Raw genomic sequence first — 17,728 nt, forward strand, 5'->3', positions numbered from 1 at the left:
CCGCCTACCCCTCTGCCTGGGTCCCTCCCAGCCCCTCCTTGCCCCCCATGGACCCTGCAGCACACCAATCGAGGGACCCCCCCCACCAAGTCCACCTCTGCCAGCCCCCCGCCCTCCTCCCTCCCCACTGCTCCCAGCTTAGACTCAGGTCTGAATCCAAAGGTAGGCAAGTCCAAGGCCTCTTCTCACTAGGGGCCATTTCAAGGCATTTTCCTCCTCTTTTATAATGGTTATTTAATGCACAACAAATCACCCCCAAACTTTAGTGGCTTAGAACAACAGGAATCATTGATTGTCCTTATGGTCTCTGTGAGGTAGGAATTCAGAGCATCTTGGCTGGGCGGTTCAGGCTTGGAGCTGCTAGAGCTGCTGTATTCTGAAGGCTTGACTAGAGCTGGTGGACCCACTTCCAGGGGGGCTCATTCCTGTGTCTGGCAAGTTGGTGCCGGCTGTGGGCAGGAGACCTCAGTTCCAACACACGTCAGCCTCACTCCACAAGGCTGCTTGAGTGTCCTCACGGCATGGCAGCTGGCTTCCCTCCAAGTGGCCAAGGCAGAGTCTTCGGTGCTTTTATGATTTAGCCTTAGAAGTCACACACTGTCCCTTCCATCATATTCTATTAGTCCTGTAAGCTAGCCCTGATTCAGTGAGGAACAGAACTATACTAGGACCAGTAGTTGAGAATCACTGGAAGCCATCTGGGAGGCTGGCTACCTCCCCTTTTAAAAGCATAAAAGTCTAAGTCATCAGCTGACCTAGGAATGCATTTCCTGAACTTCATTCTCTCTTTCTCCATGAATGGGCATCTGATATACTTAGCTCTCTTCTAGGGACATGGAGATAGACAAGGGTCCTTCCCTAGAGGAACTCATAGTCAAGTGAGGGAGATAATCCATCTTGAGAAGTGCCAGGAGAGAGATATGTACAAAGTTATGGGAGCACAAAGGACAGGTCATTACCTATCTGGGGGAGTATGGAACACCTTTGCAGACAAGAGGTATTTGCTCTGGGTCTTGAAGGATGAGTAGGAGTTCATCAGGTGGAGAAAAGAGAAAGGACACTGCTCCATGCAGAGGTAATAGTGAGAGCAGTGACAGAAAGTTATGGCAGCATATGAAGTTGCAGTTGTGGAAGGTCTTGAAGGCTGTGATAGGGAGTTTGGACTTTTCTATATCAGGAGCCACTGAAGGCTTCAAGCCAGAGGAAGACCTGGGCAGAGCTTTGGGGTAGACTGGACATGACTGGCAGGGGCAGAGGGTGGAGGCAAGATGACTGGTCAGGAGACTGCTGCAGGAATCCCCCAGAGGAGTAAAGACTCTCTGAGCCGGGCCCATGGGGACTAGAAAGGAGAGGTGGGTTCAGGGGGTGGGGATTTATTAGTAGGTGGTGCTGACGTGATGTGGTGAGAGGTTGTCTCTGTAGGGGGAGCACAGGCAGGCCTGAAGGTCATGACCAGCCTTTCCACTGTCTCTACCCCTGTGGCCTTCCTTTCCCAATTCTTGGCTCCTCGTGGCTGACCCATCCCAGTCTGTGCTCAGGTCCTGAGCACAACAGCCCTGCCTTGTCTGTGTAAGTCCTCTTATTCAGGGTTTGCTCTTGTAGGAAAAAGTGTTCAGGGGCTCACAGTCTCCTTGAAGTCCATCCTTGGGTCTCTGGACCCCAAGTTAAAAGCCCCAAGAAAGCCCCAAGCCTAGGAAGAAATTAGAAAATGAGGAGAGGAAATGTTTGACTCACCAAACATCTGTTATTTATTTCCTCATTTAATACCCCTGGAACAGCGAGAAACAGGAGGCAGCATTTACCCAGGATCGCCCCTGGTGGCCCCAGCCTCACTTGGTGGGTTTATTTCCATTATTATAGTAATTTTCGGGCTGCAGGCTACAATTTTCACTTGCAGTGAGGTATTAAATTGATATTACCCCAGATGTAATTGTCATACAAAATGATCCTGGACATGGGGAAGTGAATGCTTTTTCAAGATGGTGTTTTCCTGCGAATGCTGGGTTTTAGGGCTCTGCCTCTTTAAATATGCCAGATTTCGGTGTGTGTGTGTGTGGCCGGCAGTCAGGGGTCAGCATGGTGTGGTGGGCTGGAGCTGCTGGCCCAGAACACAGTGAGGCCTTGGCAGGCTGGGATGGACACAGACTGGGCAGCAGAGCCCAAGGCTCGGGGGTGGGCTTATGTGGCTACCAGGAACTATGTGCTGTAACCCAGGCACGCGGGAAATCCCGCATTTATGTTCTGTACTAATTTGACTCCAAGCCCAAGTTCCCCCGAGGTGGTGGGAGATTCAGCTCTAATCATTCTCAGAGCTTCCTGGGCTCCCCCGTAGGGCCAGGTGAGGCCCTGGGGTCTTACACAGTGCTGTGCAGCTGGAGGGGGCCCCACCAGACACCAGGCATCTGTCCACACCAGTGATGCCCTTGGTTCCAGCCCTTGAGATCTGCCTTGTCTCTAAAGGTCTTCTTGTCCCGCTGCCTTGCCTTCCCCAGATGCACCCTGCTGGGGTACTGCACGGACCTCCCTCCCACCAGCATCATCATCACCTTCCACAACGAGGCCCGCTCCACCCTGCTCAGAACCGTCCGCAGGTAAGAGCCTTCCCGTCTGTCAGCCTTCCAGGCTGGCACTTGGCAAGGGCGTGTCTGCCCGCGCGGGGAGGGGGACCAGTTCAAATATTTCTAAGTACCTGCCAGGCACTGTTCGGCACACTCCACACACATCCACTAGTAGTCACTCCTCACGCTCCTATGAGGGTGGCTATTATCCCATTATATAGGAGGAAAGATAGAGGCCAGAGGCATCGGGTTACTTATAGAAGGTCACTGGAAGTCATAGAGGACTTGGTCCCAGAGCACTTGCCCTTAACCACTGCGTAGACTGCCTCTAGAGCATGAGTTCTCATTTTCACAGCTGATGAGGAAGCCGGGGCCCCGAGAGGCTGAGTACATCCTCCACCCCCAGCATCAGTCTGGGATTAGAACTCGGGTCTGCCAAGAGCATCCGAGAGAGACTCCTTGCCTTCCAGGCTGACCTCTTCTCCTCCTTGGAGGAGTCTTCCGAGGCCATGCACCTCCATCCCCCTCAACACGCATGCACGTGCGCACACACACACACACACACACACACACATACCATCAGGGCCTTCTTCTGGGCTGCTTCTCTGCACATCTCTACTCTAGCACTTAAGGCATTTTTCCCAGATGTAATCCTCAATGAACTCCTGACGGGTAAGGGCTATATCTTATTCATGTCTTACCTAACCTCCCTGTGGCATAATAATTAGTCCTAATGGCCTAGAGCTGCTTTGGTTAATTCAGGTAAAGGACTGAGACTGTGCTGGCACAGAGCAGCCATCCCTGTATCTGCACAGCTAATGAGCTCTCAAAAGAAAAGAAGCTCTGGGGTACCTAAAAGGGCACCACACTTGGAGTCTGAAGACCTGGGTCAAGTCCCCACCCTACCACTTCCTTGCCTTGTGACCTTGGACAGGTCATTAGCCACATCTGTAAAGATGGTGATAGAAAGGTCTTTCATGTTTCAAGTTCTATCACATTTCCCACAAGAAGACATTACCCTGGGACATTTGGGGGCCATTATAATGTGGGCACCCCAGGTCCCCCATGCTTTCCTTACACTATGTTTATGTTCTCGGGGGCACTTCAGCTGCTGCCCTCAGACTCATCCCTTTCAGCTCTAAGACATATTTCTCCTTCTCTTCCTGCTGCTCCTGCGTCTCTTTATAATAGTAATAACGGTACTTTATGATAATAATATTAACGTGTTAAATGTATGCTGAGCTTAATGGTCCACAGAACACATTTTATCTCTCACTTCAGTTGGAGCCCCATCGGACCTTGTGAAGTCCAGGTGCACGTAGTGAACAGAGGCCAAGTCCACAGAGCTGGGAAGCACAGGAGCCAGGATTTGGGTTTCTGACTTCCTGAGTGGAAGTGGAGAGCAGTAGGGGTGCAGCCCCAGCGCCTCTGTCTGCCAGCCTGACGGAGGGCTTCCCCCGAGGCCCTGGTGCCCTGCACTCTGAAGGGGACTTGGGGCCCATCAACACCGTGCCCTTTAGAAGGCCCCATGAAGTGCCAGACTGTACCCCAAATTCTGCTGGGCGCTTTGCTGAGAGAGCTCAGGACCTCTCTCCTGCCTCTCAGGAACTTCAGTGTGAGCCAGGCCACTGGCTCAGACCCAAGTGTGATGCATGAAAACAGCAGAATTAGGGCCCGAGAGCCAGGCAGGGTGGAAGTGAATTTTAGGGGTGGAGGCAAGAAGATTACTTCTAGGAAATTCCGTGGCCAGGTGTCATTTGCCTTGGGAATCCGTACCTCCCTTTTACCCCCTATCCTGTTGCATAAATAAATCGCTAGCCACTGAGAGAGAATTGAATGAAGAGCACTTCCTATCGCACTTTTGTTGTGATGAGAGGATCTTTTCTAAGGCGTCTTTTCATCTTGAACTTTCTAGAATTCTCATGGCTTTGCTGCCAGGCTCTGGCAAGGGAAAGATGCTCGAGGAACTGGGAAGGACCGAGTTGCCCTCTCGTCCCTCCCATGCAGCGCCTGGCCAGGCCTTGGTCCCTCTGCCCATCCCTGCCCAAGCTCCTGCATTAGCCGGGAATGGGGGGTGTGGGAAGGCACACATGGGGGCACTCAGAGCCAGGCAGAGGCACGATGCAGTGGGTGATGGGGGGAGGGAGAGAGAGTCACAGCCTTGATGAGTTAGGGGACTTTTCTCACGTAAGGACTGAGAAAAGCCCTGAAGAATGGTTTATCTTGACTGGTGTTGCCACAAGACCCTGTGTATATGTGAGACCCAGGGCCGCCCCCTTCTTTTGGAGCATCCTCTGGCCCCCTGCCTCCCAGGGGGGCTTTGGAGCATGCTGACTGGCCAGTTTATATCTTGAATCTCCTTGCTGTGGCTTTTGGTAATAACCTAGATTTAGAGGAGCAGTCTCTCAGATTCAGGTGGTTAAGAAATTGGACCCTGGGGCCAGATTTGCCCACTCTGCCCTTACCAGCTGTGTGACCTTGGGCACCTCCTTCACCTCTCTGCCTCAGTTTCCTTTTCTGCCAAACAAGGAGTACTGGTAATAACTGCCTCACATGATTGTGGAGAGGAGTGAACGACTTCAGGTAGGTAAAGGCCTTGGAAGAGTGCCTGGCACAGTGAGCCTGGGGAGGTGACGGCAGGTGCCATGAGGCACCCCCAGCCCGGGTAGGCAGCGGGGTTCTGGTGCTGTGGTTCTCAAGCTTGAGCAGACATCAGAATCCCCTGGAGGGCTCGTTAAAACATGGTTTCTTGGGCCCCATCCCCACATATTCCAACTCAGTAGGTGTAGAGTGGGGCCCAAGACTTTGCATTTCTACGAGGTCCCCAGGTGATACCGACGCTGCTGGTTCTGGGATCACACGTTGAGAGCCGGTATCATCATCATTTTCAATCCTCAGAGTCCGGGGGCAGCTGCCGGGCACCAGGCGGGGTGCTAAGCTCCTTCTCTGTGGCTGAGGCAGCTGTGCTGACAGTTCGGTACTTCCTGAAGCTCTCCGGCTAGTGAATGGCAGATACGCAGACACAGCACTCGAACCCAAGTCGGTCTGACTCCAGAACGACTAAACTCAACTGTCAACCGGCCTCAGGTCTTCATTCAACTGGTATTTATGGAACGTCTGATAAACGCTGCCTGCCTATAGCCCCGTGCAGTTCACAAAGCAATTTCAAATACATTTCCTCATTTCATACACACAATAGCCTGTGAAGTAGGTCAAGTACTAACATCACCTGCCTTTGCAAGGAAAATGTAATTACAGATGGAAATGAAGGCTGGGACCTGCCCGGTGTCTTGCTCAGGATCGCATAGTAGTAGATGGTAGAGGCCGCCCGGCCTCCCACGCTGCTGTATCTGCCATCTCTCAGGGGGCCCCATGGTTAGGGCGCGGCGGGCAGAAGGTGTAGACGCTGCTGGCAGCCGCCCTCTGGCAGAGAGCGAGCTGTGGATAGGAGACTCAGTTCTAGGATAATTCCCAGGACGAGTGTGACCCCGATGCGCCCATGAGGCGAGCGCTCAGTCCCCTGCGAGGCTGTGAAAGGAAAGGGCGCAGAACAGTGCAGTGGGGGTGAAGCAAGGAAAACGCCGGGCCCTGGAGGAAAGGGAGGGTCGGCTTGGCTGTGGAGGGACTGGTGAGTTGTCCTGCCAGAGAACTGGTGAGACCAACGGAGGGAGATGGAAGCCACCAGGGTCCAGGGGATGAGGGTGGGGTGTGCAGAAGAGAGGACCCAGGGGGACCATCTGAGCCGAGCCAGGTCCCCTGGGCTGGACTTGACCTGTCTCCTTCTCCAGCCACCCCAGGCACCCAGAGCACCTGCCCATCTCAGGCCCTCCCAGCCCGGCGTCACTTTTTCAGTGCCCTTACCATCACTCCAATTGCCTTGTTTAGAGGAGCAAAAACCAGCCAGGTGTCACCAGGAAATGGTGTAATTAGCACTTACCGCTGACAATTTCATTCTTTTTTTTTTTTTCTTTTTTAAACCCTGGACATTTTTTATTCGCTAATCATCTCTCAGTTCAACCAGCACAGAGCTGCACGCGATTTACCTTTTGATGTTCACAGAAGAGAACTCTTGAATTTCAAAGAGCCGGCAGGGATTTGGGGAGATCGCGTGCAGAAGCTACAGCCGTAATCAAACCTCATTAGAGGGTATTCTTCCAGCAACTTTTCCCTCTCTGTCAGCCTCGCTCTCCCCATCCCTCTCTGATTAGAGGGCTGGTTGTTGGGTTTGGTGTGTTTCCTTTCGGATGACTGTGGCGAGGGTTCCCTCCCACCACCTCGTGCCCTCCCGTCCCCACCTCCCAACAGCGGGCTCAGGGCTTGGGGTCGGGGTTCCTCTCTCCCCCTCACACTAGTTGCCATGGTGAGAACTAAGGTTTCATAAATTAAGGTAGCTCCAGGCGAAGTTCTCCTCCTGGAAAGTCTCTGCATCCTGCTTAGAAAGGACAGCTCACCAGAAGCAGGGCTCAGGTGCGCACATGCCTATGCCAGCGCCCATCTGAGCCCCGTCCTCAGTACACGCAGGGCGCTGGGTGCCCCACGGTGGGTGGTGTGGCCCAGGAATGTTTCTGAGGACCCATGCAGTTTGGCGTGTTCAGGAGAAGCAGGATCCAGCCATCTCAGGCCTGAAACCCAGAATGAACACAGAAACCTAACCTTGCCCTGTGGGTACAGATCCGCAGCACAGGAGAGGAAGTGAAGTCAATTCAAAAATCACCACTGATGCACAAAACAGTAATAATTGCTACACTTTTTATCACTGTTATCAGCAGACACTGTGCTAAATGTTTTAGAAACATTCTCCTTTAATTCTCCCAACAGTCCTGTGAATGATAGGTACTATTATTATCCCTGTTATACAGATGGGAATACTTTACTGCACAGAGCAGTACAGTAACCTGCCTAAGATTACACAGCCTGTAGTAAGTAGCTCCTAGACCACAGGCTTCTCACAGAGCTCACATCTCCTTTGATCCTCATCATATACCCAGCGCCCAGCACATAGTAGGTGTGCACTAAACATCCCTGGAGTGCATGGTCATGGGCCAAGGCACAGCTGGACTCTGGCAGTACAGACAGTAGCTTGACAAGGCCCCTGCCGCCGGGGAGGTGGCCATTTTGATGGGCCAACAAAACCAGCCCTTGGAGTCAGGCTGGCGTGAGAGCCGCAGGAAGCTTCAGATACAAACATCTGAGGGACCCAGAGGAGGAAGCAGTTCATTCTCACTAAGTGCCTTGGAAAGCCGCTAGAGGGGAAGTGACATTTGAATGGATCCTTGTGGCACAGGAGGGGCATTTCACGCTGTGGCAGCAGTAGGAGAATGGGCCTCGGTTGTAACAAGCAGGATGTCTCCAGATAAAGGCACTGGGCTTGAGAAGGCTGGGAAGAGGGCTGGCTCCAGGTTGGGAAAAGCCTTGAAGAGCATGCTGCGGGTTTGGGGTGTATATTGTGGGGAGCCTTTTGTCAACCTATGTACTTGCATTAGTGAGGAAGGTCACACGATCGGAGATCAGATCTATGCTTCAGAAAGCTCACTCTGGAGGTCACGGGAGGATGGCCTGACAGGTCAGGCTACTGAAAAAAAAAACAGGCAAAAGAGGTTGGATCAGGCTGGAGGTATAAGAGGTGAAGGTGATTTGAGTGATATTTTTCAAGGAAAACCAGCACATCTTGGTCACTGATGTGATGCAGGATTTCGGGAAGAGGGAGGGTCATTGAGGGTGGCTGTGGATCTCTAGGTGCTAGGGGGGTGGTGGTGATATTCACTAAGACACAGCAGAGTTGTATCGCAGTGGCTCACAGGTGAGCAGTGTGGCTGGACAAAGCTTTTTGGTTGTTCTGAGTTTTATTCTTCAAATGCAGTGGTGTCTATTTAAAGCTCAGGTTGATACATGTATTTGCCGCTGGAAGTCATGATCTTTCCTCTTTCAATCTCACAGCATATTAAACCGCACCCCTATGAATCTCCTCCAGGAAATCATATTAGTCGATGACTTCAGCAATGACCGTAAGTACCATCGCTCTCCTGTGCTGTGGACACAAATGTCTGTTCCCAGCCCCTGTGTAACCAGCAGAGGTGAGGCCACTGCTTCCCTGGGGGTGGAAGAAGCCTGGGTTTGTAGTAGGTTGGAAGACATTGAGTGTCCAGGAGGGGCTCAAGAAGTACATAAACCTTACGTTTGAGAAACAATGTCTTGGGTTCTCTGCCATGAGTCTTTGAGGATCTAACCAGATCAATTCAGTAGATTCTTGATGGGGTAGGTGTGTGTCTGCATGTGCGTCCCTGCCCCCAACCTACATTCCTGGACTTGAAGAGACCCCATACCTTCAAAGAGACTCTGAGCCCTGAAGCAGGGCCCATGACTAGAGATTCCTCACTCGTATACTCTGATAATCCACCAGCCTGAGCTGAGGCCACCTACCCTCTTCCTTTCGTTCCCACGGCAGGACTCATGGGGAGGGGGGGGTTCGGTTTTTGGGACATCCCATCACTTGGCCATGATGCAGTGAGCAGCTGCCTTCCAGCCTTCCAACCACTGGTCATTACCATCCCCTAGTCATCCTGTCCAAGAACCTGGTCCCACCCAAATTCACAATCCAAGTCCACTTTCCCCGAGAAAAGCACGTGGGAGGTTTCAGACCCCTGTGTGTTCAGTTTGACGATCAGGCACGATCATCGCAGAAGCACTGTTACACTTCAGGAATGGACAGTGCTGGCTCCTCTTCCGAGAGCCGTCATCCCAGCCCCAGCGCTGCTGCAGGCAGTCGGCCACGTGCAGCCAGAACCGCCTCTTCCCAGTGACAAACCAGGGGAAGCAGGTGATGGCCACTGGGAACAGCTCCGAGTCCCGGAAGGGTGGAGTCTCTCCCCACCAGCCCTGATGCTGGAAGCTGGGCGTCGGAGCCACTACCACACTGGGGTCTGCTGTAGGAAGGCTGGAAACCCACACCTCTGACACAGCCTCAGAACCTTGGAAGTCATGCACAAGGGGGTTGTGCACCAGATCCAGGGTAATCAGATTGGACTTGAGTTCTGAAACTCAGTGATCTGATCTCCCTTCCCTAGTGAGAAAGGGGTTGGAGCTGGGGAGACACTCGTCCTGCTGGGAGGTAGCTGGCACTGAGGCTGGAGACGGGAATGCTGCTGGATTCACTTAGAAGCAGAATAGCTTAGTGGTTAGAGCATGGCCTCTGGAGCCGACTGCCTGGCTTCAAATCCGAGACTTGTCACTGACTCGCATACTAGCTGTGTGCCTTGGGCAAATTATTGACCTCTATGCGCATCGGTTTCCTTGCCTATAAAATGGAGATAACAATGATATATATGGTTTATATAAAGATAAACGTGTTAACATATTTGAAGTGCTTAGAACAGCACCTGGCTCCGAGGAAACCCCTGTAAGTCTTTGTGGTCACTCTGTAGAGTCCAGGCCCAAGCAGAGAGGCTGAGGTTGGCCAACCAGTGAAGCAAAATCAAAACTTATGATGTGGAGTTCAGAGCCAAGGAGTGCTGGGGCAGGCAGGCACGCTAGGGCGACCCAGGGTGAATGCCTAGGATGGGTCTCTTGCCTATCCCAGCACATTTCCCTGCATGGTGGAGAGCTGAACCAGCTCTGGGTGTCGGGATACACCGGACGGATCCCCTAACAAATAGGGTCTCCTGTATTGAGTCCATGAACTGAAACTCCAAAATTTGTCTCATCCATTCTCTGGCCTCCCAGCGGCTTTTTATCAGGCCCCGCGTAAGTGAATAGGACTCTGATCATGCTTTGAATGATCTATAAAAAGGCATAAATGTCCCCAGGTGACCACGCCAAGATTTCCCATCTGGCAGTGTTCCAGCAAGTACGCAGGTGCCACTGTGTGACTGACCTGCTCCAAAGTGGCCCCCTTGCGGCCACTTTGCACAGACTGGGCCACGTTGTATTTTGCTAGCCGTGGTCAGTCAGCCCCTTCCAAAGCCCAGAAACACCCTGGCATCAAGACAGGGCACCGCGGTTGGGGGCGGGGGCGGCAGGCAGGGCTGCCTCACCTACTCCGCCGGCTCACCTCCACCCCCAGGCGCTCAATCCACGTGACCTCTTGTCTTTGCAGCCGAGGACTGCAGAGAGCTCATCAAGCTACCCAAGGTGAAATGCTTACGCAATAACGAGCGGCAAGGTGGGTCTGTGCTGCTGGGCGGGGCCGGGGTGGGGGCGGGGGTGGGGGTGGGGGTGGGATGCGTTTGGGCGTGTGTTCTGTGTGGTGCCAGACGATGGAGCGACGCTGGCGCCCACTCGGCCGATTGTCCCTCCTGCAGGTCTGGTGCGGTCCCGCATCCGGGGTGCTGATGCTGCCCAGGGCACCACCCTGACTTTTCTCGACAGCCACTGTGAGGTGAACAGGGACTGGCTCCAGCCCCTGCTGCACAGGGTCAAAGAGGTGAGCGAGGTGGGTTCCGTGCCCCCCGCTTTCCTAAGCTCAGGACTTCACGTATGCCCTCAATCCCTCGGGGGGTGGGTCCCCATTTTATAGATGAGGAGAATGGGGGAGAGTGGCCTTCCCCGGGGTCGCCCAGCAGGCAGTGGTGAAACAAAGCCCAGGACCTCGTCTTTGCATCACACTGTCACCCACAGCAGGCCTGCAGGTGGGGCTGCTGATGGCTGGTACGTGACACATGCAGCTTCCAGGCCAAGAGGACTGCCCAGAACGATTTCTCACAGACGTTAGAAAGTTCCAGAAAGGGAGTCCTGATGAGTGTCATTTGTGAAAAGGAGGCAGTGGGATTAACCAGGCCTCATAACGCAAATCCTGAGGCTTCTGACTTATCTCCAGCCACGTGTCACCCTCATCCAAAGGCCAAGGTGGGAGCGGGGTGTGGATGCTAAGAGACCTGAATTCCTTGCCTCTGTCTGCCCTTAAATTACTCTAGAATTCTGTCTGCTTTCTCCTCTGGGTCTCAGTTATTCCTCTTGAAATTTTTTTTAAAAATTTTAAAAATTTTCCCATCATTATTTTATATTCCCAAAAATCCATCCACCCCTCCCCTGCCTTGATCTACAGAAAGCACTGCATGCTTAGATGCCAGTGTCTGTGACTAGCATTTATGCTGTTCATTTCCTCCCTGAGTTACTGTCTCCTGCAGCTGCTCTGTGAAGTGGGAAGCTGGGTATTCTTTTTTTTTTTTTTTTTTTTTTTTTTTAAGGGGAAGAGGAGGAAATGAGGAGCTTTTTTTTTTTTTTTTTGATTGATTGATTGCTATGTTGGGTCTTCGTTTCTGTGCGAGGGCTTTCTCCAGTTGCGGCAAGCGGGGGCCACTCTTCATCGCGGTGCGCGGGCCTCTCACTATCGCGGCCTCTCTTGTTGCGGAGCACAGGCTCCAGACGTGCAGGCTCAGTAGTTGTGGCTCACGGGCCTAGTTGCTCCGTGGCATGTGGGATCTTCCCAGACCAGGGCTCGAACCCGTGTCCCCTGCATTAGCAGGCAGATTCTCAACCACTGCGCCACCAGGGAAGCCCCCGGGTATTCTTAACATACCCATTTCACAGGTGAGGATACAGCCTCCGGGAGAATCATATAATTTGGGCTGATATTTCCTAGCTGGTACCGCCAACACCAGGGCCCTCAGTGTTGCCTCAACAGCATCTGCCCTGTGCTGTGGTTATTTCCTTCTCACTCTTCAAGGTGGCTCCTTGACTCCTATTGCAAAATGACGGCTTTCAGAGGATGAAAGAATTGAGATGTGTGAACTGCTCAGAGTACTAAGAAATCCTTACCAACTTTGTTCATCCATTGAGAGAACCTCGGTGGGTGTACAAAGTTCCGACACCTGTGCCTAGATGTTAAAACCCATCCCATGACCACTTTCTCTGAGATCGGGAGGGCTCGTATAAGTGTGTGACGTAACCAGGTGAAGAGGTCTGGATGGAGACATAGTCGGCTATGAGCAGACCATTCTGTTGAGGGGCTTGGCCCGGCGCTGGAGGCCCTTCCGCGTCCTCCCCTCCCTTTGTGCTCCGTCTACACATGCAGCAAGCCTCCCCAGTCTAACACTCTTACAAAGCTAGACTGCTCCTCCTCCCTGACCGTGCCCGACATGCCCACTGCTTCATCTCCCTCTAAGCCCTTCCTGTCCCTGGATGCCCTTCCCCTCCTCTCCACAACCCCCTTGCTCTCCAGAGCCTCACCCATGTCTCCCCTCCTCCAGGAAGTCTTTCCTGACTGCGTGGCCAGCTGGGATCACTCCCAGCAAGAATTGCCCACTTAGCCCTACAATTTCCTTTTCTGGGTTTAGTCCTCTGTCTCCCTTAACAGATGACAAACCCAGGGCGGCACCAATCACCTCATTGTGGTCACAGAGTAAGGTGCTCAGTGTTTGGAAATGATAATAATACGAAACTAGATGCAACGGGAGGTGATAAGGTTGGAACAGGAGGAAAACGGGCTCGCTTCGTGCCTCTAAGTTAACTACCAGACATTTATCGAACACCTATTTTGGGCAGAGTTTCGAGGGAGAGTTGGGATGGACCATGGAAAAGGAATCCACACCCTGCTTTCTTCCCCAACTCGGAAACTTTTTTTTTTTTTAACATCTTTATTGGAGTATAATTGCTGTACAATGGTGTGTTAGTTTCTGCTTTATAACAAAGTGAATCAGTTATACATATACATATATCCCCACATCTCTTCCCTCTTGTGTCTCCCTCCCTCCCACCCTCCCTATCCCACCCCTCTAGGTGGTCACAAAGCACCGAGCTGATCTCCCTGTGCTATGTGGCTGCTTCCCACTAGCTATCTATTTTACATTTGGTAGTGTACGTATGTCCATGCCACTCTCTCACTTTGTCCCAGCTTACCCTTCCCCCTCCCCGTGTCCTCAAGTCCATTCTTAGTAAACCCAGAAACTCTTCAAACCGTGTTGTTTAGGGTTTTCATGGAGGTTTGTTTACATAGGCATGGTTGATGAAATCATTGGCCATTGGTGGTTGAGCTCAATCTCCAGCGTCTCTCCTCTCCTTGGAGGTGGGGGGCAAATGGGGAAGGGAATGTGAGGGGGTTGGGCATGGGGCTGCAATTTCCAGCCCTTTAATCACATGGTTGGTTCCTCTGGGAACCAGCCCCCCCTCCTCCAAGAGTCACCTCATTAGTATAAACTCAGATATAGTGAAAAAGGCTTATTATGAGAACAAAAGATACTCCTGTCACCCCCAATCAGTCAGGAAATTCCAAGAGTTTTAAGAGGAACAAAGGCTAAATTCAGATTTCTTTTCATATCACAACATTACAGTATATACCACTTTTTGTTTATCCACTCACCCACTGATGGACATTTGGGTTGTTTCTGCCTTTTTACCATCGTGAATAATGCTGCTGCAAACATTTGTGTACAGGTTTTCCTCTGAGTACCTGCTTTCAATTCTTTGGGGTGCATACCAAGGAGTGGAATTGCTGGGTTGTGTGGTAATTCGGTGTTTGACCTATAAGGACCTCCAGGCTGATGTGTCCCTGCAGGATGCTTTCCTCGGGCAGCCTTATTGAACCTGGAGGCCCTTTCCTTCCCCGTGGCACTGAGTCCATCTCTGAAGCCCTCTTTGAAAAAATGCTCTCTTGTGTATCCCTGCACAGCAATCCTCCTATAGGAGTCATGCGGCCCCAAGAGTGGGTTCAGCCCCCCAGGCCAAGCTCCCGGTCCCCACCACTGTCTGACCTAAAGCTTTCATGGCAGAGGATTGCTCAGACAAACCCCAGACTGTGGTCCCACCCTCACCTGCAGAGGTTTTCACCAGACCCCGACTCTTGATGACGAGATGGTTCTGCTGAGACATCCCCTTCAGGATGGGGAGTGTGGGCGTGTGTCAGCCTCTGTTTCCACGTGTCTTCGTATGTGTCTCATCTCAGAGTAAAACGTGATTTGATCTTGTGAGTGGAAGTGGAAATTTTAAGCTGTAATTGGAGTTTGGGATTTTCAAAAATAGAAAGAGATAAGAAAGAGGTTGGGCTTGAGCTGTCAGAAGCTGTCCTCAGCTGGTGTTTTCCACATGGAAAATCTCCTTGATTTCCCTTCCTTCCCTTCAATTACATGATGATACTTGAAACAAGCACCAAGTTGTTAGGCTTTTTTAAACAGAGGCTTCTTCCCTGCCACCCTTATCTACATATTCCTTTAGTAGGAAAAAAAAGATTTTAAGAAATTTCAATCCCTGTAGCATTTGGCAAATTGATATAAATAATGGCTTACATATGCTTCAAAGCCCTTTCACATGCTTCCTTTCTTGTTCCTTCCAAAAGCCCTGTTAGGAAGGCAGGAGAGTTTTGCAAATTATAATTTGCCTTTGCTTCACAGATGAAGAAACAGAGTTCCTCAGAGTGTGCTGATTTGCTTAAGGTATTCTAGATGTCAGAACCAGAATGGGAACCCAGGTCCCTGGCCCCCCTCCTGCTCCCCCATCCCTCCCTCCAGGCTAACAGAGACCCCACATTGTACTCCTCTGCTCTTCTGTCCACCACCTTCCCTAGACAGCAAGGTCTTATTCATCTTTGTACCATCCACAATCCCTAAACCATAGTAGGTGCTCAGTGATGCTGGTGGATACAATGAGTGAATGGTCGTCTCTAGAAGTGTTTTGATTGCCCGTTTACAATGTGGTTTTAATTATATGAGATGGTGGAGGAAGAAGAGAGGTATGACTGGAGGGGTGATTGATGGCCATTGGCTCTCAGTGGGGCTTGGGCTTGGATTTGTGTCAGGGAGGGGGAGGGCGTGTTGTTCTGGATCTGCCGGGGATTTCACCAGCTGCCGTTTGAGCTTACCTGTGGACCTAGACTTAAAGATAAAGCCACTGGAGCACACAGGTGGGGACCTGCAGTGGGTCTGGGCATCTTTATGGAGAGTCCATCCATCCCTGAGCCTGTGTGAGGAGAGGCCATCTTGCTCAGCTGTAATTGATCCACCTGCTTTGCCTCTAGCCATTGACAGTCCCCTCAGAGAGAGTTCATAGCTGCCCTCTTTTAGCCAATGCCAGCTGAACACCTGCTGCCCAGCCGGCTCTGGCCTGGGGCTGAGGGATACAGAAGTGGAGCAGATATGACCCCCAGGGTCACTCAGGGAGGTTTGTGTCCTGTCTTCGAGGGGTCATGTCTAACGTCTCCTGCAGCCCCCTCTTAAGGTTGGCTCCACACAGCACTTAGCCCCAAACATCCCTCTCTGCTTATCTGGCCTCCATGACTCTGAGCCAAGCAGCTGTCACACCCGAGTTGTGGAAGGACAGAAACCCTCAGTACTTACAGAAGAGTACCCCAGAGTCTGTCATAGCCCTGGAGGCAGAGCCCATGGGTGGCTTCTGGGGAAGCCTGTGGCCAAGGTAAGCAACCAGCATTTTATTTTGCCTTGCAGTTTCCAAATATTGAGGAAAGATTAAAAAAGAAACAGGATTGCAGTTTGGGGTCCCCAAGACCACCCTCAGGCTCAATAATTCACTAGAAGGACTGGGAACTTGGCAAAGATGCTACGCGCAAGGTTACTGTTTATTACCGCCAAGGGATCTGGATTAAAATCAGCAGCAGGAAGAGGTGCACGGGGGGAGTTCCGGGCACGATCGTGCAGTTGTCCCCTCCCAGTGCTGGTGTGCGGGCAGCACTTGCTTCCCCCAGCCAAGGTGTGTGGCAACATGCACGGAGTGTTGCCAAACAGGGGAGCCCACCCAAGCCTTGGTTTCCAGGGTTTTAATGGAGGTCAGTCACATAGACGTGGCTAATCACCGCCATGGTTTCCATGCCCCTCCAGAGATCAAGTTGAGTTGGCACCCCGTGACCCAAGGCCGTCACCACAAATCTCATCGTTAGCATAGACTATCTGATGTAACCCCAGGGTCCCAGGTAAACAGAGACACTTTTATAGGCAGAACATGCCAAGGGCTTAGAAGTTACCTCTCAGGAGTTGGGCAAGGGCTAAACGTATCTTTAGGTTAATCCTTTATGGCACAAGGGTTTTTACCTAAAGACTCAGTGAAGCTGTAGAGGCCCAAACTCAGCAGACAAAGGCAAAAAGAGGACTTTGTCAGACCCACAGAAGAAGATCAGTCTCTGAACTTCTGAGAACATTTCAGAATTCAAGTCAGGAGAATGTCTTTGAGGTGTGTCTCTGTGGAGATATTGGTGTGGGTGGTGGATGGTTGTGTGTGCGTGCAGTGTGTATATATATACACACGGACACATGGTGACAGTGGCCCCAGAGCACTGTGGCAGCTGGGCAGGTGCTGTACAGGAAGCATCTGTGCATATCCCAGAGGGGGAAGCAATGCATTGAAAATGAGCATTTCCTTCCACGGGAGCCAGCTGGCTTCAGAGGCACCTTGGCACCGTTGAGATGAGTTGTGTGTGGAGGCCAAGGGCCAAATTAAGTCTGTGAATGTCAAGGCGGATGCTCGGTGAATCTGAGCTTAAAATTAGAAGACGGCCTTATTTATGGGAGAGGTTGAATCAGCAAATTAAATGACTGCAAGAGAAACAGAAGTTCCTGCCCATGCTGACCGGGGTGGTAGGTGCGAAGGATTGGAAAAGTGGTCCTGCCTTGTAGGCCCAGTCCTGTTGTCTCCTCCCAGCTGCTGGATTCCCATTCAGCCACTGAGTCTCCTGGTCACAGCTCAATTATCCTGCCCATGGGAGCCCAGTTTCCCCTCCTGCATGCCAGTACGGGAGTGTTCATCCAGAATTAAGGAACATTTTAAAAACATATGCAATGCCTTGATGGCCCCCAAGAACTGGTGGATTTGTCTTGAAGATTTTGAAACTGTCCCCTGGATGACTTTGATGCTTATCAGCGGGGTAGCCTGGGGGAAGTAGCAAGCAATGAAGCAGGAAAGCTAGAAACAGGCCTGTTTTTGATGGTCTTGGATGCCAGGCTAAGGAGTTTGAACCTTATCTTCAAGGCAATTCAAGTTTTTAGCTGTTGAGCTACAGAGTGAGATTTGAAAGACAACTCTGTCAGCCACCTGTAGAATGAAAGGGAAAGGGGTGAGATGAGGGTGGGGAGGAGCTGGGAGTCCACTGCCGTGTTCGCCAGGCTCGAGGGGATAAGGGAGAGTCAGCACCCATTCAGAAAAGCAGTTCTAGAGTTACAGTCGGCAGGATTGATCCAGTTGATGGGCAGAGGTGTAGCTTCTTAAGTTAGTGCTGGGGAGGAAGGGGGGATATG

At 51.7% G+C, this 17,728-nt stretch overlaps 1 protein-coding gene across 3 annotated transcripts in view; it reads left to right on the forward strand.

The window, feature by feature from the left end:
- GALNT14 (polypeptide N-acetylgalactosaminyltransferase 14) overlaps positions 1-17,728 on the forward strand; it is a 216,909-nt gene that overhangs the window by 162,879 nt on the left and 36,302 nt on the right. For 2 of the 3 annotated variants that reach the window (XM_082426150.1, XM_082426151.1), the window contains exons 3-6: positions 2,493-2,591; positions 8,496-8,563; positions 10,651-10,716; positions 10,856-10,977. In XM_082426150.1, the coding sequence (XP_082282276.1) occupies positions 2,493-2,591; positions 8,496-8,563; positions 10,651-10,716; positions 10,856-10,977 (355 nt within the window). Of the gene's footprint in view, positions 1-2,492; positions 2,592-8,495; positions 8,564-10,650; positions 10,717-10,855; positions 10,987-17,728 lie in introns of all 3 variants that reach the window. The other variant, XM_082426149.1, reaches the window with a different exon arrangement.

Source organism: Balaenoptera physalus (assembly GCF_965194825.1).
Source record: "Balaenoptera physalus genome assembly, chromosome: 15".
Lineage (NCBI taxonomy): Eukaryota > Metazoa > Chordata > Mammalia > Artiodactyla > Balaenopteridae > Balaenoptera > Balaenoptera physalus.